The sequence below is a fragment of the Eulemur rufifrons genome, chromosome 8 (assembly GCF_041146395.1).
Source record: "Eulemur rufifrons isolate Redbay chromosome 8, OSU_ERuf_1, whole genome shotgun sequence".
In the NCBI taxonomy this organism is placed as follows: Eukaryota; Metazoa; Chordata; class Mammalia; order Primates; family Lemuridae; genus Eulemur; species Eulemur rufifrons.
This window is the reverse complement of record NC_090990.1, coordinates 4,610,175-4,635,737: the sequence shown is the minus strand read 5'-3', so window position 1 is coordinate 4,635,737 and position 25,563 is coordinate 4,610,175. Positions and strand designations below refer to the sequence as shown.

The 25,563-nt window shown below is 37.1% G+C and overlaps 1 protein-coding gene across 1 annotated transcript in view; it reads left to right on the top strand.

Moving 5' to 3' along the window:
* The window catches only part of RERE (arginine-glutamic acid dipeptide repeats), a 409,470-nt gene that overhangs the window by 140,734 nt on the left and 243,173 nt on the right, over positions 1–25,563 (top strand). The window contains exon 2 of the mRNA XM_069479289.1: positions 5,390–5,858. Within this exon, the coding sequence (XP_069335390.1) occupies positions 5,534–5,858 (325 nt within the window). The 5' untranslated portion in view covers positions 5,390–5,533. The remainder of the gene's footprint in view (positions 1–5,389; positions 5,859–25,563) is intronic.

Here is a 25,563-nt window from a genome sequence, read left to right as displayed (position 1 = left end):
TGTAGAGGCTGAAATAACTTGAAGTAAAGAAGAGCAGTTTCGTATCGCTGACTCTTGAAAGCCTTGACCCTGATTAGATTAAAACAAAACTAAGCCGACTGACTACATCTTGTCTATTAACATAAAATGATGAAGTACAATCTTATAATCAGAAAATTAGTTAGGAATATACTTGAAAAAAAGTATATTCTTGGGGGGTACTGCTTTTGGCAATGTATAATTTACAAGTCTGTTTTGAATATCCTTTCTACTCAAGTATGAGTAATAAATGTTTCTTGAGTTTTAAAATTTTTATCAAAAAGTTGTTCTCACTTCGTTGGTGATCTCACTCAGTCTCACAGCTTTAAAAACTAAATTTCTGTCTGTCACCTGGACCTCTGCCTATTTAGAATCTCTGTGGTTTTTATAGGCTTCTCAAACTCAACATGTTCGTACCTGAGCTCTTGGTCTTCTCCCAGAGGACTTACATAATGGCAGCTTCATCCATCCAGCTGCTCAGGCCAGATACCTTGAAGTTGTTCTTGACTTTTTTTCTCTCATGCCTCACATCACAGTTGATCAGCACATCTTATTTGACTCTTACCTTAAAGATACACAGAAAATTTGACTTCTCCCCTTCTCTGCTGCCACCACCCGGGCCCATCCAGCTGCCTTTACCCCTTCCCTGGCTTGTTGCCTAAGCCTCCTCCCTCACCACTCTTCGTGCTGTGCCCCTTGCATCCTTTTAGATTTTTCTTAGTGGCCAGGGTGATTTTATGTAAACAGAAGTCAGATGGTGTCTTTCTTTGCTATTCACATCCCTGCCGAAGTTATCAGTCGAGTCGTTTCATTTCACTTGAGTAAAAGGCAGAGTCTTTACACTGGCCTACAAGGCCTGATGGGTTCCAGGCCCTCCTCCCTCTGCCCCTTCACCTTTCTGGACTCTCCCTCTTCTCATGCCACTCCAGCCCCTCTGGCCTCTGACGTCTGGAGCATGCCAGGCTTGCTCGTGCTCTGGGTATTTGCACTGCATTTCACTCTTTTGGAATCATCTCCCTTCATGTATCCTCATGGCTTTCTCTCTAACTCTCTTACTCAGGATCAAAGTCAATGTCAGTGAAGCCTGCCCTGACCATCTTGTTTAAAATTGCAGTCCTCCTACACTCCCTATCCCCATTAGATTCCCCACTTAAGATATTCTCCCTCTCTCTCTCTCTGGGGTGGGGAGTGGGGGATGGGTCCCTTTTGTTTGTGATTTCTCTCCACTCTCTAGCACATAAACTCCATGAGGGTACAGATTTTTGTGTGTGGTTCTGCTTTTTCCCAGCACCTAGGGCAGAAAGTAGCATATAATAGGCATTCAGGAAGCATTTGTTCAACCTCTAGATGAAGCTTGTTATAAATCTGAAATGTGTTCTAGATTAGATTTTCTTCCTTTTATTACTTAAAATCTGTTATATTGAACCTCCTGCTTCACTAGGTTGAACAGTGATCCATGTAGACATTTTCAGTAATTTTGGCTTTCTTCCTGGAGAAAAATATCTTCTGGGGCGGAAGCGGGTGTGTGTTTCCTAAATCTATGTGTGCGAATTATCAGCATGGATACACGTAGGAAAAGTTGGTACATATGAAGAGATGGAGACCCTGGCAGAACAAGTAGAAGCAGATCTTAATCAGATCAGATAGGATTTTGCTTTGTAAGAGCTGCTTTAGAATCCAGCCTTTGGGCTGGGCGCGGTGGCTCACGCTTGTAATCCTAGCACTCTGGGAGGCCGAGGTGGGTGGATCGCTCAAGGTCAGGAGTTCCAGACCAGCCTGAGCAAGAGCGAGACCCGTCTCTACTAAAAATAGAAAGAAATTATCTGGCCAACTAAAATATATATAGGAAAAAATTAGCTGGGCATGGTGGCACATGCCTGTAGTCCCAGCTACTCAGGAGGCTGAGGCGGTAGGATCCCTTAAGCCCAGGAGTTTGAGGTTGCTGTGAGCTAGGCTGATGCCACGGCACGCACTCTAGCCGGAGCAACAAAGCGGGACTCTGTCTCAAAAAAAAAAAAAAAAAGAATCCAGCCTTTGTACTCACTGGCTATGTGGCCTTATGCAGATGATCTCTTCTCAGTTTTATAGTCTATAAAGTGGGCATGACAACTTCTGTGTGGTTCACCTCACTGAGTTGTTGAAAGAATCAAATGAGGGACCTGCTCTGTATAAACCTCATGTTGCTATAGTGACACTGTGTTCTGCTCTGTAGATCATTTCTAGCAAATTGAAACGACAACTGTCATTGCCACCTGGTTCCTCTCTGGGTTCCTTTTCTCAAATGTCACATTTTATTTATTTATTTATTTTTTGGAGAAATGAGGTCTCTCTATGTTGCCCAGGCTGGTCTTGAACTCCTGGCTTCATGTGATCCTTCCACCTTGGCCTCCCAAAGTGCTGGGATTATAGGCATGAGCCACAATGCCTGGCCAGATGTCACATTGTTGGTGTATGTTGGTCACTGTATATGGAGACTCAGAAAAATTTTTATTAGTATGTTAAATACAGAGGAAAAAACATATATCCCCAGTGAGCTATATTTTAGAGCCAAATGTAAATGATAATTAGATTGATTTTTGCCTTGATTATCAATGTTCTTAGTTATCTGAAAGTTGGCTATATAAATATGTATTATTAATGTGTAAATGATACAACAATCATTAATATATGATTAATATATAGGCAATATGATATATAAAGAGAGCCAACTTTCAGATAACTAAGAACATTGCTTTTATGTTTCTATACACTGGATTTCATTTTGTAGACATCCTCTCTATTTTTTGAATTTTTTTTTGCTCACTCTTGGCAGAAACCATTCTATTTTCTTTGTAAATGGAAACTGTATGTGATTTTGTAGTGAGTAGTGTTGAATGTATGATTTGGATTTATTATTTTTTTCTCTTTGAGTGCTGAAATAAGTTTTTTTCCCCATTTAAAAAAAATTTCCGAATATTACAGGGACACAAATGTTTTGGTTACATTGATTGCTTTTGTACTGCTTGAGTCAAAGTTATTATAAGTGTGCCCATCACCCAGATATAGTGTACATTACACCCATTAAGTATGATCTCACCTATCTGTTTCTCCCCTTCTACCTGCATGATTTCTGTTGAGTTTTACTTCCATTTGTGTACATGAGTGCTGATGGGTTAGTTTCAGTTTATTAGTGAGTACATGTGGTGTTTGTTTTTACATTTTTGTGATACTTTGCTTATGAGGATGGTCTCCAGTTCCATCCAGATTATTGCAAAAGGTATTGTTTCTTTTTTATGGCAAAGTAGTACTCCATGGTGTACACATACCACATTTTTTAATCCACTCATGAATTAATGGGCACGGGTTGATTCCACATCTTTGCAATTGTGAATTGTGCTGTTGAAATAAAGTTTTTTTACGCAGTTTTCTGGAGCAGCTATCTTGTTAACCTTAGGGAGAATGATTTTTTTCTTAAACTTAATGTAAGTATTTCTGATGGAAAGTACAACTGAGAGAGGAGGAGCTTTTCAGCCTAAGCTTCTTTTGGGACTCCTAGTAGGCCTTGGTAAGTTTTCAGTGTCAAAGAGGAATGTTTTAACAACTGTGTTATCTGATAGTTTTCTTTCTTGCATGATTGGCTTGTTCATGCTCTAAACTTAAGACTGGTGAAGACAGTAATATGTCTTTTTGTGTATTTTCTATTGCTGGCACTAGTGACCTACAGGGACTTGGGAATTTATTACTGTCTGTTTAGCAGGTAATTCATTTAGGCAAAACTTTCGTAGGCACTAGAATAATTTTTCCTTTTCTTTAAATGTGTTTAGACAATTGAAATCCTATCTGAAAGCATATTTCCTATGTAGGAGGAAGGAATCTTGGTTTGTGCTACGTGCTTTTGACCTTCTGACCTTGCTTACAGATGATCAGCATTACTGCTCCTTCATTGTCTGTCTCCTAAAAGTTGTGTTGTAGTTAACATTTTTTACTTTCCTGAATGCCTAAGGATATTTGACATGCTTACAGGGAAGTCTTTTCTGGTATCAGATTTGACCTAAGAGCTTTGGAGAGAGTATATAATTTTTATGGTTTTGGCATGACCAAAGAGTATTTTCTCTGTATCTGAGGCATGTAACTGCAAACTGATTCGTTTGCTGTTGTCTCTAAGTAAAGAGGACCAGTTTTTTGTTTGTTTGCATGTGCTGTTTCCTATCTGGCCCTAGTTGCATGAGAAACAGATGGTTCTTATAATAGATTCATCAGTTGCCTCCTTTTGTTGCGTTTGAGCACTGAGGACAAGGACCATGAGTTTTTTTTTTTCTCTCATTGTATTTTTAGTTCTGAACACCTGGCATCTAGATAGTATATAGTAAAGATTATTGAACAAGTTAGATAAGATATTGGGGAATATGATAAAAGATCACAAAAGATAAAACAATTGGTTATTAGGTCTGTTCCAAAACTGACTTGTAAAGAAGTCCCCCCCCCCCCCCCCCCCGCTATAAAATTTTTATAAGAACTGTATTGGGTTGGAGTTTGGGATTTACTCTTCTCATTGCAAACTCTTACAAACTTCAGACTTTTCTTGTTGGCTTTAGTTCTGAGGAGGATTTTATTAAGGAGGCTATTTATAGTGGAAATTTGAAAGAATGTAAAAACCACCTAATATTCCCTAAAGATAGAAGATTGTTTCTGGAAGTTGCTGTGTTTTGTTAAAGCAGAAATGATATATCTTTAGAGAAACCATTTTTCTTGGAACATAACTAGAATGGTAGACTGAGAAGATGTGTAAAATGCAATTGAAGGTGAAAGAATCTTGCTTTGAGGCTCTCACTTTAATTTGAGTCAAATCTTACGTTTATTCTTGAAAGGAGCTCTGGGAATTTGTAGAGTAGTTAGAAAGAGTCTTTAGAATATAGTGCTCTGTGTGATATCCTGAGACATTTTACAGGCTATATAAATTATTACTATTTTTTCAAGTAAAAATAATTTTTACTGCAGATTCTTTCCCCTCTAATATTGTGGGTTATGAAGGTTTTTTTGTATAATAATATCTGTTATATGTTGTCCGGTAGGATATGCTTTACTTTGTCTTTAAAAAGGAAAAAACAATTGGTGTACAGGAAGTATAGTTTACTCTTATGCATTCAGTTTTCATTATTGGTGTGGTAGAAAACCCCAAACCATTTGCTAGCTGGGGCCAAAAACTATATGTTTAAATTTTGTATCACTTTGTCTTAATTTTCTTCATATGGTCCGTGAGAAGTTTTTATGTGTAAAACATGACATTTGTTTAAAGCAAGACATTTTTGTTTAACAAAATGTTATTTTCTGAAGGAAATATGAGAAAACATTAAAGTAAAACCAATTTCTTTCTCTCATTTTTCTCTCCCAGCATTTTTGAAACGTTGGGGTTGTTGGAGTGGTTGGATTTTCCCTAGAATTGAGTGAGAAATTCAGAAGACTGAAGCCCAGGCTTACTGTCTACCTTTCACGGAGGCCTAGCCGTGAGAGGACAGAAGAAGGCACGTGGCGAATCATGACAGCTGACAAAGACAAAGACAAAGACAAAGAGAAGGACCGGGACCGAGATCGGGACCGGGAGAGAGACAAAAGAGACAAGGCAAGAGAGAGTGAGAATTCAAGGCCACGCCGCAGCTGTACCTTGGAAGGTGGAGCCAAAAATTATGCTGAGAGTGATCATAGTGAAGACGAGGACAATGACAACAATAGTGCCACCACAGAGGAGTCCACAAAGAAGAACAAAAAGAAACCACCGAAAAAAAAATCTCGTTATGAAAGGACAGATACTGGTGAGATAACATCCTACATCACTGAGGATGATGTTGTCTACAGACCAGGAGGTAAGGAGCATTACATTTGTGTCTTTACAGTGTTTGTGATGGGGGAAGGATCTTAGTATCATGATGAAATAAATATACTTTTTATATGTTAAGGAGGGCTTGGAACCCAGAAAAGTAGATAATACTTTTGGGTAGGAAGACTCAGTTTAACAAACACATGGCCCACTTTTGAGCAGATTGGTTTACTGACTTCTTTCTTGTATCAGTCTTTGTCTTCTGTCCTGGTTTGTGCATTTTTGAGTTCTTTCCCATGATGTTTGTTCTCTCACTTAACCACCTGCTTAGTATTTTTCATCCTTTGAATCCATGCTTTTTATATTCAACCACAAGTTAGTCTGTGATGACCCTACAGAATGGAATACATGGTAGAGAAAAGTAAGCCTTAAGATTCTTGGAAACAGGAAATTTTATGTTGGGACAGGCTTGACCGGAAGCTAGAGGGGTGTTTTTAATGGCCTTCAGACCAAGGTTTATTGCTTTTGTTAACCTCTTTTCCAGTGTTTTGCGCTTCAGGCCCTCAAATCAATGATAATAGTTGAAGCCATCTAACCTGTTTGGTTTTCTAGAAAATGTATTACGGCCATTCAGTGTACTGTGGCTTTTATAGCTTTGCTTAGAGAGAGACAGACCCAGCTTTTAGATGAGATGCAGGGAAACAAGTGTCAGACCCTGTCAGACACCAGCAAATCCTAACCTTTTCATTAGATGTATTGTGTGTGTCAAGATATTTTTCTTACAGAAGCCAGTAAAACTAGTGAAGATTGACATGAATGTCATATGAGATGTAATTAACAGATTAAAGCTGCCCAGTTTGGTGTTTTTCCAAGAATGAGATTAAAGTACTTCACTGTGTTATGTCATTAACCTGGAACAGTCGTTTTATTGAAGAGTATGGTAACTATTCAGAACTTCATGTAAAGTTCCAGATTTTTTTTCCCATATAGAAATTAGTTTTAAATTTCAAAAGATAGCAGTATTAAAATTAACACAAACTTGTATTCACAACTACAATTTCTTGGTTGAAGATCAACTGAGAGATATTTATATGAAATAAAATGATCAGAGTTGAGGTTTTAGAGCACTTATAGCTCTGCTGCAGTGATGTAGTGATGTGTACGTTACAGTGCTATAGGTATTTACCTTTGATTCAGACTTAGATATTGGGCAATATTCTTAGTGTCTAAAGAATCTCTTGTAGAATAACTAGAAATTGTTCATTTAGGGCCTTAGTTAGTTCTAAATCATGAGAAAGGAACCGAATATCTTGACTCATTTAGATATAGAGTACATTATGATAACTTACATATAAGGAAAGATCTACTTATTATTTTTTCTCAATAATTTAATGTGGTAATGCGATTGTTTGGATCATGGTCAAAAGGCCAGCTACCTTGTGTGGTATTGAATACCAGTTATTCTCACCGTTTATAAAGTGGAACGTTACTCCTGTATCAGGGGACATTTCACCAACATGTTAGTATTCACATACATTTGGAAAATGCTGCCTATACTGCTCCCCCATGATAGATTCATAATTAGTGACTTCCAGAAGTCCTGTAGTTAAGGAAACCTCTAACATGAAAAACCCTTCCTTTTCCCATTTATGGGACTGTGGCGCCCTGTTGCTGCTGAATATCTCCCTAAGAAAAACCAGTTTGGAGAAAACAGATTTGAGAAATGTTGCACATTCAGCTTCCACCTTCTACAATGTGACAAGAGCCTCTCTTTTTGGTTTTCAGAATATGTGGAGGGAGCCTGCTAAGGGCTTATTTATAAAATGGTTCGTAGTAAAGTGCTTTGGGAAGGACTGCGTATTTATGGAGGCAGACATTGTTTTAAAAAGTCTGAAGACCTTTGTGAAATGCGAAAAAGGCATCTTCTCTCTGGGAGTCAAATATGTTATAAAGGATCCATAAAGGCCAGAAATGATTGGGAAAATTCCCGGAGCACGAAAAGCATAACCCTTCCTACTTGGATGGGGACAGTGTTGTGGCCTGGGGTTTGTACCTAGCCAGGTCCATTGGATATTTGACTCTTTGATAAGAAGATTGTCTTTCACCTTCCCATTAGTTTCTTTTCTTTTTTGGGATGCATTTGAAGCTAAATAAATTGGTTGCCATCTCCACATAACTTCTTTCTAGACGAGGGTTTGTTAAATATTGTCTATTTTTTAAGTTTACTTAAACTGAAGAATCAAAAGTTAGGGTACTGTGATGCAATTTCCAGATTGGAGTTGATTTTTTTCTTTCCTTTGTTTTCCTTCCTGGTTTTTTTTTGGATTTAAACTACTTCAGTAACATCCTTTGTTAGTGATAAAAAACCATTATCCTCACTCAATTGCAGACATTCTGTATGCTTAGTTGTATCTTAAATGGTTAGAAACTCTAGGGAATATTATAAGGGATGTCTTCAATGGATTACTAGTTTTTGAATGGTAGATCTTTAATGCATTTGTTTCTATAGAATATGAAGCACAGATTAATATTTAAAAAATTTATTTTTCGCTTTTCTATTTTTCTGAACTGGTTTTAATACTCAGATTGTATAGACAGCTCACAAAATGCAGCAGTGATACTTAGAGAATAAAAATAGGCTGTTATATAACTAAACTTTTTTGTCCTAAGGAGATAGGTCTATATTCAGATTAGTTGGCTTGAGAAACATGAGATTTTATTGAGAAATTGAGTATTATTTAGAATTTGTCACTAAGGCTTAATTTCATGCATGTCACAACCAGATCTTTTTGGCTTTTGCTTATCTCTGGAGTTATCTTTATTTTGTCCTCAGGAGCACAGCATGATGGACTTTGTTACTTATAGTGCCTATGTTATATCTCCTGCCCCAGGACCTTTGCACTTGCTGTTCTCACCTAGGGAACAAGCCTCTCCCCCCACAAGATACACTTACTTAATTCTTATCCTTTCTTTAGCTTTCTTACTCCAGTGCCATTGCCTTTGCTCTCCCAGGTTAGCCATATTTCCTTAATAGATACTGTTATGGCATTTTCTCTTTCCTTCTAGCATTTATAACAGTAATAATTTTCTATTTATTTTATTATTTTAGGATTAATATCTCCCTCTTCCAAAAAGACAGCAACTTTTTTTTTTTTTTTTTTGCTGAATTCCTGGCTGCCGTGACAACAGTGTATGCATAGTCTGAAAACATTTCAAAAAAATTTATTGATTGATTAATGATATTGAAGTTAAAACAATGCTTCTGGAAGTCTATCTTGAATCATTTATTTCTCAAAGAATGATTTAACAGCCTCACTAAAAATAAAAACAAAAACAAAAACCTGTGGGGCTCTATTGTATATTGCCCCTGTGTCTAATCTGACTTCTTCGTTGTCTGTCAACAGTTACTCTACTTTTAAGATGACTGCCACGGTAACAAATTGATTTATTATACAACTGTGTGCAGCTAAATTTCCCTTAGGGCTCCTTTAGCATAGGATATTGATTTCTAGAGTTTGCTATAGGTAGCATATTTCTTTCTTTCTAGTATTTTCAATTAGGTTCTAGGAAGTTTGATTCCTTTATTTCTGATCTTAGTAGAACTAGTAAAAAATTAAGTTTATGTTGTTGAGAGTTTTTAAAATTTTTACATATCAATATTGGTTGGTATTTGGATAAGGAAACATTTTCTTTCAAAAGTGCCTATTAGGCTTGGTTCTCCATTTCTTGTATTCTGTCATAGTAACCGATAATTTTGTTTGGCTTTCCATGTACCCTACATGTAGTCCTAAAATAACAGAAATCTCCATCACATACATGAGAAGGGGTAAAAAAATCAAAATTCAGGATTTTCAAATCTATGTGTTCTTTCTACTTTCGTGAACAAAGTACAAAAAAATTTTCAGATCATAAGTTTTATATATAAAAGACAAAGAACTGGCTGAGTACAGTGGCTCACACCTGTAATCCTAGCTCTCTGGGAGGCCGAGGCAGGAGGATCACTTGAGGTCAGAAGTTCAAGACCTTCCTGAGCAAGAGTGAGCCCCCATCTCTACTAAACATAGAAAAATTAGCCTGTAGTCCCAGCTACTTGGGAGCTTGAGGCAAGAGGATTGCTTGAGCCCAGGAGTTTGAGGTTGCAGTGAGCTGTGATGATGCCATTGCAGTCTAACCAGGCTGACAGAGCGACACTCTGTCTCAAAAAAAAAGACAACTAAGTTTGTGATTTGTGAAATCTTCAGTGATATAAAATGCTTGCCTTTTTTTATTTGCAAATTTTCCCCAATATTGTTAGGAATTGGGGACTTGAATTAAAAAAGTCACCTGGAAACTAGACTTGATTACACTTTGAACACTGAAGTGTTGTTTTCTTTGGATGCAAATGGAATTTAAGCTGGAAAAGATCCAAACTAGGCAAATTGAAACCTGGGAATTTAGTTTCAATCAAAATATTTCTAAAAACTGTTTAAAAGTAAACTGTTATCAAATATAATGTTGAGTGGACACAGAGGAACATATAATACTGGATAATTCCTTTCTTATAAAATTTTATAACAACCGCAGCTAATCTTTGGTGTTTGAAGTCGAGAGAGATTACCCTGTGAGCCCTGGTGTCAGGAGTGGAGTGGGAAGGGGACTCCCCAGGTTCTGCCCGTGTTCTGTTTTTGTGGTGCTGGTTACATGGGTTTGTTCACCTTGTGAAGATTTATTGCACTTTACATTTCTCTGTGTACATGTTGTACTTCAGTGAAAGGTTTGCTTGCAAAAAAAAGTTAAACATGAGACTGTTTTCTGAATGGATAATGTCCTGTTGATTCAAGTTCCTATTTAAAGAGGGAAGAGAGTCACCAGCATTTTAACAAATGGTATGTCCTAGTATTTATCTGCTGATTCTTCACTGACGGTGTGATCTGTGACTGTTAAGAAACTAAATTTGGTGTCTAAGTCTTGGTTCTCTGAATTGTTGAAAGCTTATCTAAGGCAATTATTTGCACAGACATTTTTTCCCCAAAATAAAGCAAAACAAAACCCTGGCATTTCAGTTCCAAGATATAACTTTTTTTTTTTTTTTTTGGAAAATAAAAGCTTTATTTGATCTGTAACTTTTTAGTTATGCCTCTAATATTTAGAATAATTTTTGGTAAATGTGACATAAAAATGAAGTGTCTTCTTGAGGCATTTTGCAGCTGGCATGGAAATTTTTTGACAATTGCAAGAATATGTTTTGTGTAATGAGGCATGAATTTTGGCATAAAGGAATCTTTTGGCTGAACTTGAATGAAAGTGTTTTTGACATCTGTTATAAATTCATTTGCACTTTATATATATATATATATACACAAAATCTTTATATATATATATATGTATATATATATATAATATTAACCTGCTTAAAGCCTTTCAATATCCCTGTTGCCAGCAGGATCAAGCCCAGAATCTGACATACCAGACCTGTCTGCACGATCATCTTTAGACCTTATTCTTGTTTGCAAGGAAGTACAGTGAGGCTGTGTATTAGTTTGTTATGGCTGCTGTAGCAAAGTGCCACAAACTGAGTGGCTTAAACAGCAGAAATACATTGTCTCACAGTTCTGTAGGCTGGATGTCCAGGAGCAAGATGTTGGGATGCTCATGTTCCTTTGAAGGCTCTAGGTAAGGAATTATTCCAAGCCTCCCTCCAAGTTTGTGATAGTTCCTTGCTTTGTGGAAGCATAATTATAATCTTCACATAGCATTCTCCTTGTGTGCATATCTCTGTGTCTGTCAAATTCCTCTTTTTTATAAGGACATAAGTCTTATTGGATTAGGGCCCACCCTACTTCCCTGTCATTAATTATATCTGCAATGTAATTATGACTTCATATGACCTTATCTTAACTAATTATATTGGCAATGATGACCTTGTTTCTAACATAAGGCCACATTCTGAGGTATTGGGGGTCAGGACTTCAGCATATGAATTTTGGGGGAGGGTGGGATACAGTTCAACCCTGAACAGGCAGGAAGAGGTTTGTTGTTAGGCAGACTCAGGTTTGAGTGACCCAGGTTTGGGTGACTTCATCAGTTCTGTTAGTTGTATGTCCTTGGATCAGTTGGAAAAAGGAATTTTTTAACTTTAATCACATTATAGTGAAGTTTTTGTTGTAGATTATATTAATTAACATTTTATTTCTTCTGTTTGTATTGAAATTTTATTTCGTCTTTTTCTGAGCTCCAAGAAATGATTGTGTTTTAGTGTAAGGAAGATACTCAGATTTCACATGTGTGAAAGGTAATTCTTTAGTGCATAAAATATTAATATTTTCTATGAGAGTAAAAGAAGAGAAAATGTTACTCAAAAGTTATTCCAGGCCGGGCACGGTGGCTCATGCCTGTAATCCTAGCACTCTGGGAGGCCGAGGCGGGTGGATCTCTGGAGGTCAGGAGTTCGAGACCAGCCTGAGCAAGAGTGAGACCCTGTCTCTACTAAAACATAGAAAGAAATGATCTGGACAGCTAAAAATATATAGAAAAAATTAGCCGGGCATAGTGGCGCATGCCTGTAGTCCCAGTTACTTGGGAGGCTGAGGCAGGAGGATCGCTTGAGCCCAGTAGTTTGAGGTTGCCGTGAGCTAGGCTGATGCCACGGCACTCACTCTAGCCCAGGCACCAGAGTGATACTCTGTCTCAAATAAATAAATAAATAAAGTTATTGCAATAAAAAATGGGAATTGATTTTTTTTTTGAGACTAATTAATCATATCTCTTTGGATTTCCTAAGGAAAGGATCATTAAGTATTGTGAAACCTGTACTCTGGTTGCTCCCTGCTCCAAGCATTGGCCATAAATGGCATTCTGAAGGGATTGGTTAGAAATGCAGAATCTCAGGTTCCTCCCTCATCTACTGAATCAGAATGTGTATTTTATTTTAATAAGATTCCCAGGTGATTTAAACACATGTTAAGGTTTGAGAATCACTCATCTAGGCCAGGGCTTCCTAGTCTTTTTCAAGTTAATGCACAGACAGAAAATGAGTCTGTTGCTTTGAGGGTGAGAAGATGAGCATCCCAGCACAGTTGTCACTTACTTGTGGCAGACTAGAATTTAGGCAGATCAAAAAAAAAATCTTTTTAAAAGAAGAAAATGAAAGATATGATTTCATGGCTTGAGATTTTGATATGAAATACAATGCACACAGTTCAAGAGGAACAGAGGCAGCTGCAGAATTAAATTCTGAACAAATGATTGGGAATCATTTGCATCTTCTTTTAAAGCTCCTGATTATAAAGAGAACTGTGAACTTGGTGTAAACAGAAAACATGAGTGGGTGAGGGAGCTAAAACCATGGATAATAACTAACCACCATTTTTAAAGCATCTGCTATTTTCCAGGACTGGACTTCCTTTGTACGTGTTGTTTCCAGTCCTTAGAAAATCCATACATAACCTAGGCATTGTTTCCCTGTTGTACGGATAAGGAAACAAAGGCTCAGAGGTGGAGGTCACACAACTATTTTGTAAAATGGTGTGGACTTATGAGAATTGGTTAATGGACATTTGCATAAAATACCGGAGATAATAAAAAAAGTAGATATACCTGTGTTACATGAAAAAAAGCGACAGACCCATTGCTAGGAAGATGCTAATCATATAATTACTTTGCCTTTTCCCTCTTACTCCTAAAATTACTTATCAATATATCTCACCTGCTTTCAAAAATTGTTTATCTAGCCAGGCACAGTAGTGAGCACCTATAGTCACAGCTACTCAGGAGGCTAAGGTGAGAGGATTACTTGAGCCCAGGAGTTGGCGGCCACCCTGGGCAACAGAGCAAGACCTTGTCTGTTTAAAAAAAAACTGTGTATCTGTCACTTGTTAGCTATATGTAAAGAGAATGATTTTTAAAAAGGTAAATGCATAACACTATGTAAAGTAAGCTGAATGGGAAGAGGTAAATTTTTCAGAATATTTAGGCTAATTGTGATTATTGGATTTAATTCACCCATCTGGAAGGGAAATACAAAGTTTCTGTGATCTAATAAAAGCGAGCATTTTGTCTTCATTAAAGTTTTCTGAATGCAAGGTGGAAAATATTGATCACATAACACAAAGGATAATTTGTTGGTGGAGTAACTCATATAATGAGTGGGAAGCTGGAGAGAAGTCTTCAAAGCCTGCTTGGACCAAGGGCAGTTCTGATGACTGGTTGGTGGGAACTACTAACGGTTCCACCTAGGTGCTTCCACTGGTATAGGTGCCCTTCAGCTTTTTCCTGCCCTTGCTGTCACTGAGCTCAAGAGTCACAGTCCAAGAAGAGTAAATTTAGTTGGTCTAACTTGAATTGTATATCTGTATTTAAAAAAGACAGAAATCTAGACTTATTGCTAGCCCCAAACCTGCAAATGGTGGGGATGAGGTAATTCCCCACAATGAAATTGGGGAGCAGTTTGGTAGGGCAAACAGATGTGGGATGGCCATAAAATTACATATGTTCGTTGTTGTGTTCATTTTATCAGGAGACTCTACTCATTGACTCCACCAGAGTCAATGAGAACTTGTTATCACATGCTGATATTTAGAAATACCTTATTTTGCTATGTGTGTGATAGGTAGATAGAGGAATGATGTCAATGGAATGTACAACTGATGCTGGTTCATGTACAACTTTACCTAGGCAAGAGGAGTGTGAATGTGGCACATATATATTGTCTTAAAGCACAAATGTCTACATAAGAAACAGTGAATCACAGTGTATTCCAAAAAGAGTAGAGGTGTTTTTTATGTGGCCATTTAAAAATCACACTTTTGATAATGGACCAAAGAACATGTTAAATGGTGATTCTTTGAAGGTGTTTTTATGAATTAATAATCACAATCAGGAATGTAACTTTCTGGTAATCTACCATCTCAATTTCATGGATCTGACTCTCTTACCTCTTGGTTTTTCACCTCCCTGCAGGCATCCCCTGACTCCTAGTGTTTGATCCCTCTAAGATTTTTCAGTCCATGGATCCTACCACCCTTCACAGTCCCTTACCTGCTTTTATCCTCCTCCCTGATCTAGATACCTTCATTTTCATTTCTATTGTATGTCTTTTCCCCTGTTGGTTGGTTGCTGCAGGACAGGGCTCTTTTTCCTTTCAGTTCCGATGTATACCAGGTGCCTAGAAAAGTGTCTAGCACATTATAGGCACGTACTCATCCCCCAAATATTTATTAGCATAAGACGAGTGCTTAGCTCTTTGTGTTTTAGGTGCCTCTTGTGGAAAGCATTGTCTCAGCTGTGCTTCCTTCAGGAGTTGGGAGGTAAATACAGAGCTTTGATGGAAGGACCTTTTGGGAGAGTCCTCAGGACTGATACTTATATGCAGAAATGACTACCCAGAAAATTTACTTTGGTTTTAAAAAAAACTGGTATTATTTGTTAAAGTTAGAAATCAAAGGACACTGCTCTGCATCTTAAAAGTTCAGTTTGTAAATCTTATCCCATTTATAAGTTAAATAAATGTTAATAGTCAGTTTTAAGGGATTTTGAATTACGGATTGGTCTTGCTTATAAACTAGTTAATATTTTCAGCATTAAAGCTTGCCTTTATAGTTTATTATTTTGTTTCTATTTTAATAAGTCTATTAACACAAACTTTCCCAAGTACTTAACTCTTCTTATAAAATTAGACCTATAAATGAAGCAAGCCTAAAAAACTCTCTTAGATATTTCTGTGCTTAGGTTTCAATCTTGACCACAAATCTGAATCAGTTACACATACAGAGAGAGGACAGCACAGTCCAGCTTACTATTGCTTTTGGGATTACCCGAGGCAAGGAACAACCTATTCCTTTTGCACCTACCTCAAGAGCTGTGATGGCATTAAATAAATATATACTCAAGTTTAGAAAGGCCAGGCATATATTAAAGTCATTGTTCAAAGTATGACTGTTTTCAGTTGGAATTACAAGACAATTGTTCTCACAGGCCAAATTCTTTCAACTATAAAAAGAATAAAAATATCAAATGTGTCCTGATTTCTTTTAGCCCAAAAATGTTAATATGATACTTTCGATTCTGTTAAATCTTTCTATACTTTTCGAAATCTTCAAAGGGATGAAAGATGCATATCAAGTTACAGAAGCTAATTACCACCCCAATTAATTAGGGTTATTTAATTTTTAATCCTCCTAGGTTTAAAAGGTACTATGGTTACTGAGTCTCCTATGGTTACTAAGTCTCCATTGACAAAACTCCCAAAGGAGATGGCCTGTGGCCTCACATTGTCTAATTCTTTGAATCTTGACAAAAGTCTACAACTCTCTTATGATTGATTGCCTGAATTTTAAATGTTTTTTTTTTGACATTCATTTCTTGTTTGGCTGTAAAGACTAATGAACATGATAGGATCCTAAGATAATGTTTTTCCTCTCCAAAGATAAGATTTTTGAACCTGTTGGGATAGATTGCATTTTTTTCATTTTTAGGATATAATCTTTGTGGATATTTAAAATGATATTCAGTGGGATGCTTGCTAGTTCACACAGTCTTGTTTGACGAGAGATGATGTTTCATGAAGTTCTTCCAGGGGAGATCATCTGTTAATAGATAAGGATGGCAAATGGATTTCATCTTCTATTCCAGGTGATTGGCTAGGCCCCTTTGAAGGCCTCGGATTTCGAGGCAGAGCATAGGTTCATTTGGAAGCGGTGGTTTGGTTAATGACAGTGGGTTTTTTTGGGTGCACGTATGGGAATGTTGGCCATTGCTGATCTAGATTCATAAAATGAGCTGAATTTTCAGCCCAAATCAAGTATATAATAAGGAACTTGGAGATGTGATGTTAGAAGCACTTTATTATCCTTGTGAAGGCATTAGATAAAAGGTGTATTTTGTAAGCTATAGGCCAGTATGTTTGATACTAACATCTAGAAAAATTCTTGAGCAGTTTATAAACAGATGGTTTCTGAGCATGTGTCATTATCAATTAAAACCTCTTTTACATTGTAGTCTTCTGTGGTATAAGATTTACATTATCAATTGAGCTTCTTTACTTATTATTTAGTGAGCGTCTTTAGAGCAGTGGTCAACAGACTTTTCTGTCAAGGGCTGGATAGTTAATCTCTGGTGTAGTTACTCAACTCTGCCTTTGTAGCATGACAACAGTGATAGATAATATATAAATGAGTAGGTATAGTTATGTTTCAGTAAAACTTCATTTATGGACACTGAAATTTGAATTTCATACAATTTCTATGTCAAGAAATATAATTATTCTTTGTATTTTTTTCCAAGCATGAAAAAAATGCGCAAACTATTCTTCGCTTGTGGGCCTTATAAAAATAGACAGCAGATCACATTGGACCTGCAGGCCACAGTTTGCCCATGGTTTTCTGGCCTTAACCTCTAGTTCAGCCTGTTCTTATAATCCGTACAGTTCTTTTATAACCTAGTATTTTATGCAGCATTTAAAAATATAATTGGTTTGATCTGTCCAATTAAATTTTGTATGTTTGTATTTAGAGACAGGGTCTTGCTCTGTCACCCATGTTGGAATGTAGTGGCGTTATCATAGCTCGCTATAACCTTGAACTCCTGGGCTCAAGCAAAGCAATTCTCCTGAGTAGCTAGGACTACAGGCGTGTGCCACCATGTCTGGCTATTTAAAAAATTTTTTTGTAGATACAGAATCTCACTGTGTTGCCCATGCTGGTCTTGAACTCATGGCCTCAGGTGATTCTTCTGCCTCAGTCTCCCAAAGTGCTAGAATTACAGCTGTGAGCCACCACATCTAGCCCCATTAAATTTAAAAAAATTAATAATTTTAACATGTTTGTGTTGTTGAAACCATTTAGGTATTAAATTTTAACTTTTTCTGTTTGCTATGAAGCTCTACCCGGCACAGAATAATGCCTTATAAATAAGGTAATTGTTGGGATTTCCCCTCCTGGTTAATTCAGTATAAATTCTTCTGAAGACGCTTACCAGTGAAGATATCCTTGTGAAGCAATTGCTACCCCAAATGATGCCACTTTGAAACCTTATGTGTTTATTTCAATTTTCTTTTAGAAAGATTATACACATTCTCTACATACAATCTGAACAGAAACTCTCTGAGGAAAGACAGTGAATTACTTGGCCATTATAAACTGTTACAGATCATGAATGTTATCAGAGATGTTATCACCTCACAGTTGTACGATATGTTCTATGCGTCGTGTAGGTTGGCTGTAAAAGCAAGCCTTCCAGAGCCCAGCTCTGTTCAGCACAGAACCCAAAGGCACTTGATTAATACAGTAGTGTGGGGAGAGACAACAGAGGGATAGAGGGTTCTTTTGTTTGAATTTTCAGGCTGGATGCTAAAATCAGTCTGGTGGACTGTGACGAATAGAGTTCCAATCACAGTGCAACAAGATTTATGTTTACCTAGAGTATAATTGGACTGAGATTTCCTGCAGTTATGTTAAAATCCTCTGCCCTTTTGCTTAGTGAGCAAGCGTTTGAACTCCTAAGCTCTGGAGGTTTAGCTTTAGCTGGCTCAATTAATTGTTAAATGTTCCCTTTATTCTAATTATACATTGATGCCTTGCTTTGTAGTAGCTGTGGAAATTGCTGAAAGAGTTGTTTAATCTGTTATACTCTATCAGTTTTGTAAAAAGCTCTTTTTAAAAGGAAACAATTTTGATTTGAAGTGGCATGGTGGTATTTGAGTTGGATAACATAATTTAAATTGAAATGCAGGAATTTGGCTCTGCTCTTGACAGAGATTGGCTTGTATTTGACATTGACCCATGTGTTTGTCATCTTTCCAGATATTGCCTTCTATTTATTCTGACAGCTCCACCAGCTGAGAAAACCAGACTTTCCAAAATTAAAAATACTGTCTGTGAATTTAAAGATAGAGCAGTGTATTATGTTTGTTGAATCACTCTAAAATGTATGTGGACAAGAGTGATTTGTTTTTCTTTTAAAAAAATTAAAAACCACAGAGTAGATGCTTGTGTGAATGAGTTTTGCTTTGGAGATATCTGAATACCCTAAATATTAGAAAAAGTAAAGATACATGCTTCTCTATTTCTGCTCCTTCCTTTGTGTTAGTATAAATTTTATAATATGTGTTTTAAGTACCATAAGTAGATGGGGGGGAGGTAAGTTAGTTTCTTGGTTCTTTTAAATGAATGCTTCAATGCCTAGAAATAGATAAACTTGTTTTTTTTTTTCTTCCCCCCTGCCCCTCCCCTCTTTTTGAGACAGGGTCTCACTCTGTCTTCTGGGCTAGAGTGTAGTGGAGTCATCATAGCTCACTGCAACCTCAAACTCTTGGGCTCAAGTGATCCTCCTGCCTCAGCCTCCCCAGCAGCTGGGAGTACAGGCATGTGCCACCATGCCTGGCTAACTTTTTCATTTTTTGTAGAGGTGGGGGTCTCACTGTTGCCTTGGGCTGGTCTTGAACTCCTGCCCTCAGAGTGATGCTCCCGCCTCAGCCTCCCAAAGTGCTAGGATTACAGGTGTGAGCCACAGCACCCAGCCAGAAATAGATAAACTTCTAAAGTCACTTCTTCAAGTCTATTGAATTCATACATAATGATTGTCATTAAATAACCAGTAGCTTTAAATCTTTTTCATTATCTCATCATTAAAAATATGCTCAAGCTAATTAGGCAACATAGTATATGTTATATATGAAAGATATTCCACAGTTGTTCATTCATTTAACCCTTAAATTTGTTTTCTCGCTCATATCTCTAAATTTCCTCATTGAGTTGCCTTTGCAAGGAATTCCCTTTCAGTAAAGTCCAGTGTGATAGTGTAATGTGTAAAATGTGTAAACTGAACTGTAAAAGGCAAAGATATACTTGTTTTATGTTCCCTTTGAAGGCCGCAGGCATTGTTCTGGCTTTCTTTGTGTGCTGGGCAGATGTTGGTACTTGACAGATGGAGTGTTAGCGTCTCACTGTAGACCGATCAATAGAAATTGATATAGTTAAAAAAAAAATGGGATGGGTTTGATTATGGCTATATGTAAAAGGGAAAAATGGAGTGAGTTTATAATGCAGATTTTTAATATGATTTCAATATGTTGCTTTTTATTCTTAGTTTTTACATTAGCATTTTAGCTTATGCTCTATTAGTAAAACTATGTATAACCGTTGGCCCTAAGGCAGGCTATCATTATTATTAGATGGTATGTATTTCGTTTTCAAACTTTACTTGTTCTGAGCATCTGGTATTATACTGATATTATAAAACATATATACTGTACAATTACCAAATTGATTGTGGAAATGTTAAAAGTACTGTATATAATTACAATTTTTCCTCTTTAGTAGAGAGGAAGGAAATGTCACAAGAAGGTCTCACCTGGTATGTTATATTTTTACATTGTCAGGAACAGTTTAGCTGAAAAGGAGTGATTTAATTACCACTATTTAGTAGTGCAGAAATACATCTAAGGTTTTGAAGTTTGCATTTGAGAATTACTCTAGCAGGACTCAGACATGAGGAGATTATGCATCTTCCTTATAAGGAGTTTTTTATCTCACTTTTCAAGCTAGGCAGTGGAGACCTGATTTCCAGTTTGTTCTCTCTGCTGGCTGGAAGACATTTTGAGAGAGAGAAAAACTCTGGGCTGTCTTTTAGGCTTATAAACTAGAATGATTTTGAAGTCTGCAGCAACTATGCGAAAAATAGATATTTGGTATCATGGAGTAGAGTCTTTTTAAAAATTGCGGTTGGCATTCAGGCCAGGATTATTGGAGTCTGATTATTTGTAGAGACCATCAATTTTGTCATGTGTTTTACTTTTGTTATTTCCCACTTGTTAGGATTCTAAGTGCTGTGGATCTGATACATGAACATATAGATTTCCAGCTTCCCTTTGAGTGTTGTTTCTGTAACCCAACTTTTGTAATGATTAGAGGTGGTCTGTTTTTATGTTCTCTCTCCTGAATTCATTTCTTGCTTTTTCTTTTTCCCTTTGGGTACATTTATAATATTTGGCTATAGGCTTTTCTTTTTATTTTTCCCCTATATAGAAATTCCCTCCTGTATTTCTCCTTTTTGTTGAACAAGTAATACGTTTTCAAGGAAGAAAATTGAAAAATTTAGGTAATCAAAAGTTCAAAATTAAAACCACTAAGCCACTGTTAATATTTGTTGTATAGTCAGCTTGATAAACAAATATGGAGTTACACTATTCACAGTTTTGTGTTGTGTGTCTTATCATGTGCTTAATTTATTGCCATGCCAGTAATTGTAAATCTGAACCATTTGGTAATGCTATTCATGCTGGGGTTCATAACCTAGAGTATATGGCCAACCAAGGAGACTGAATAGAATTCAAGCGACTTTGAACCTGGGTGGTAAAAAAATTGAATCTTTACTTTCACCAATTCATTAACTTTCAGATGATATTTAGCATTCACTTCACTTATGAAGGTAGATTATAAGCCACAATAGTATTGGCAGTACCTGTGACACCAATGTAAATTACAGATTTTCTCCTGTCAGATTATGTTTGGAAAAACATCTCAAGATAATGCTTATGGTTTTCACTATTTGAAATTATGAAGGTTATTAAGGGAATGACCTTTAGTAAATCTTGTTACTTAATAAATAAGTAAAGAAGTACATCTATCATTATATTGCAAATGTGTTTTTTCATAAGTGTTTCAATAGATGTTGTTTTTTACATTTAAAAACTTTTTTTTTTTTTGAGATTGAGTATGTAGAATGCTAAAGTTATCCGTGGCACAAGAAAGCATTAGGTGCTCAAACGTTAATGGATATGTATAACAAATGAACTCACTCTATATTGATGGACTTTAGGTTCTTTCCAGATATTCTCCATTATGAACAACAGTGATGAACAGCTCACTTTCCTAAGGAGAGGAATGGCTGAGTTAGAGGGTGTATCTGGACACTTGAAGATTGTTCATGTGTTACAATTCTTCCTCACTAGCCCTGGTGTATCATGGGACTTTGGCCTCTGCACGTGACTGAATTTGTGGTTTTGAAATTGGGAAAGTGTTGTCTAGGTAGAGCAGGAGACTTTGCATCATCTTTTTGATGGTAAATCTTCACCTCTGTGATTAGATTAGACACATTTGTGTGCTTTGTTTTTGGTTCATAGGTTAATGGCATGGGAAGGAGATAGAGCTGTGACAATAGAGAAGATATCTTCTTTTCTACTATGAAGTAAAATATGGATGGACTCAGACTATAATATAGTCTGAGAATTTAGGATACTATGAATTTTGGTTGGCTTACATTTTTATTATATAAATGACGTAACATTTGTATAATTTAATAAATGATATGAATTCTAGAAAATTCATCGGTAGTCCCCATAGTTTTGTGGAAGAAGCAGCCACATATTCCCTCTCAAGTCCTGAAGTCAAACCCTTACAAGCTGGGTGTGGTGGTGCGCATCTGTAGTCCCAGCTCTTCAGAAGCTGAGGCAGGAGAATTGCTTGAGCCCTGGAGTTCAAGGCGGTAGTGTAGTGCCGGTACGTACCACCTGCCTGACCCCTACGCAGAGTGCCAGCCAGTTTGCAGGAGCAGCGACCATCCCTTATTCTTGCTTGTGAAACCTTAGAGTGAATCATGCTAGGAACTTGACTTAGGTGTTAAGTCTTTTCAGTGAGGAAGTTGTGGAATATGTTTTATCTCATTTCTATCTGCCTCTAAGAGTTGATTCTGAATCCTAGTAGAAGCTTATAGTTTATGCCATCTAATCAAGCTATTTTGGTCATTCTAAACGAAGAGCTATGTGTTCTATTTTTAAATGCACTTGCCAAGGTCATCTGTTCCTAGCTTTTCTATTTAAAAAAATCAGAATATTTTCCCCACATCAGTGTTCTGATTGCCACCCTATTCATGAATGAAATTTAAATATTTTACCCCATTTGAAAATAATTTAAAGATATTTGAGTACAGTGGCCAAAAATACTGAATTGTGAATCAGGAGAAGTGGATTCTCTGCCTGGTTCTTTAGCTGCAGTCAAAGCTTCTGTTATTCAATTGTGTGTGGCCTTTTCCTTGTCATCTCAGGCTCCATTTCATGCTCTACCTACTGCCCATATGTTTGCCTTCAGGCTACCAGGAAGGGTAAAGAGAGCAAGGTTTTCCCTTTTCAGGATTCAGTTTCCAGAAGTTGAAATATTATAGGTCTGCTTTTATTCTGTGGCCAGAATTTAGCCACATGATGGATCCAGCTGTAAGGGAGGCTAGGAAATGTGGTCTCCATTCTGAGGGGCCGTGTGCCCAGCTAAGCACCAGCTATTCTGTTATTAAGGAAGAAGGGGACAATGCATGTTAGGGTTAGTCAGCAGTCTCTGTTACAGAGACTAAGAAACAAGTACTGTTAAAATTGTCAAAGACATATAGTTATTTGTTTCCATGTCTAGCTCTTACATTAGATTGTGAACTTGTCAAGGGAAGAACAATATTTTTCTTCACCTCAGTATCTTTAGCATTTACCTGGCACATTGGCAGTGCCCAGTAAGTTTGTGTGTGAATATTTTATAAGTTTGTCATTCTGTTCCTTGTAGAATATTTTTATACTCATTTTTTAATGTAATTTTGACAAGACTTGCCTATTACCAGGCTGTTACTGCTTTGCTTAAAGTGGAGAAATTAGCTGGGCACGGTAGCTTGCGCCTGTAATCCTAGTACTCTGGGAGGCCCAGGGAGAGGATCGCTTGAGGTCAGGAGTTTGAGACCAGCCTAAGCAAGAGCGAGACCCCGTCTCTACTAAAAATAGAAGAATTAGCTGGGCATTGTGGCCTGTGCCTGTAGTCCCAGCTACTGGGGCGGCTGAGGCAGGAGGATTGCTTCAGCCCAGGAGTTTGAGGTTGCAGTGATTTATGATGACACCACTGCACTCTACCCAGGGCAACAGAGTGGGAATCTGTTAAAACAAACAAAAAAAAATAATAATAAGAAAATAAAGTGGAGAAATTATCCGGCACAGTGGCTCACATCTGTAATCCTAAGGCTTTGGGGAGCTAAGATGTGAAGATTGATTAAGGCCAGGAGTTGGAGACCAGCCTGAGTAACGTAGTGTGACCCCATCTCTACAAAAAGTAAAAAAATTAGCCAGGCATGGTGGCACGCACCTGTAGTTCCAGCTATTCAGGAGGCTGAGGCAGGAGGATCGCTTGAGCTGAGGAGTTTGAGGTTACAGTGAGCTATGATGATGCCACTGCACTGTAGCCCAGGCAACAGAGCAAGACCGTGTCTCAAAAAACAAAAAAACAAAATGCATGCGGGCACACACACACACACACACACACACCTGGAGAAATCTTAATTCCAACCCTCCCCTCAAAGTTCTAATACGTTTTGTCTTAGCAGATGTTCAAAACACGATTTTTGCAAGGTACAAATTACAAAAGAGCATGCTAAACCAATACTCTCATTAAGTGTTACATTAGCCCAGAGCAGCTGCACTCATTTGTTGAACTGTGTTGAGTACAGTTTCATATAGAAAGCATCCAGAGTCTCTTATGGCTCAAACAATAAACAAATCTCTCGTCTCATTTTGGGAATCAAGAAGCATTTACATACTTGAAATACTACTACCTTGCTCAAATCTGTGTTAATTTTGATTATAAAAGTGACAGGTGGATGCTAGATTACTAGACAAGATCCCCCACTCCCAAAGAATTCTTTTTAGCCTGAGAATATTGTATATATCATAAGTCAAAATTACTACATGTAGAATCTTAAAGAGAGTGATTAAAAATCATATCAATGTTTATTATCTCAATATTTATTGTCGTATTACATTGACTAGATGTTTTAAATTATTCTTAAAATATCTTTAGTCTTTGGCTTCAATTTTAAAATACCTGCCCAAACAACAGTAATGAATGACAACAACAAAAGCCCAAATGAAAACAACGATTTAAGGGAGAAGAAGCAGGAGGTGTGGTTAGAATTAGATTGTCAGGGAGCAGGTTTTACTTGCTCTTAAAGTTTGTATAAATTAAAGCAAAGATTAAATTTGAAGCTCACTGAAACTGTTCCAGACTTGAGCAAGCTAGTAGAATTTAGCAGTATTTAGTGTGGTATTTGTAGTATTTTATCAATCAGCCAATAAATAAGAGCACAATCTTCTAACTTTGGAAGGTGTTTTGTGGAGATATGGTAGGGCAAGATAAACAAAAAGAAACAGGATTTTAGCCCTCAATCCCCCATTTTGTGGGGGAGAAGTTATACTCATTCAAGTAAAGTTGTATACTACTAATAGCGAGTTGACAAATAACTGAATAGGATGGACTGTAAGTTGGTGACATTTGGGACCTTGAGGTTGGACATGATTGTGATAGGATCAGGTAGAGGAAGAGTGTCTCTCATAGTAGCAGCAGCACAAGGAGGAGCATGGATGGGGCTTGACTGAAATGTGCTTTATAGGATCAAAGCCAGCTGAGCAGGTGTAGAGTATCCAGCTGAAAAAGGGATTGAAAAGGGTATCTGTGCTTTTCTTTTATTTCTCTTATTTTTATGTGAATTGTAATCTGTCATTCTGTGACCCTGCTGTTTGTAGTTTTGGAGCAGCAAATTCTGGGTGCTTGCCTTATTAATATTATTATTATTATTATTATTTGGGTGCTGATTTGATAGGTTTCTTTTAAGGTTCATCTTTGCTTGCCTTTTTCTCCTTTGAGCATCTCTTATACAGTTGTGTGGATACTTCGGTGAAAGACTAATCATTCAAGAAGAAAAATCACTCATGGGACTATTGTACTGTCTGGTAAATAAAACTCAGAAGTAAATTTCTG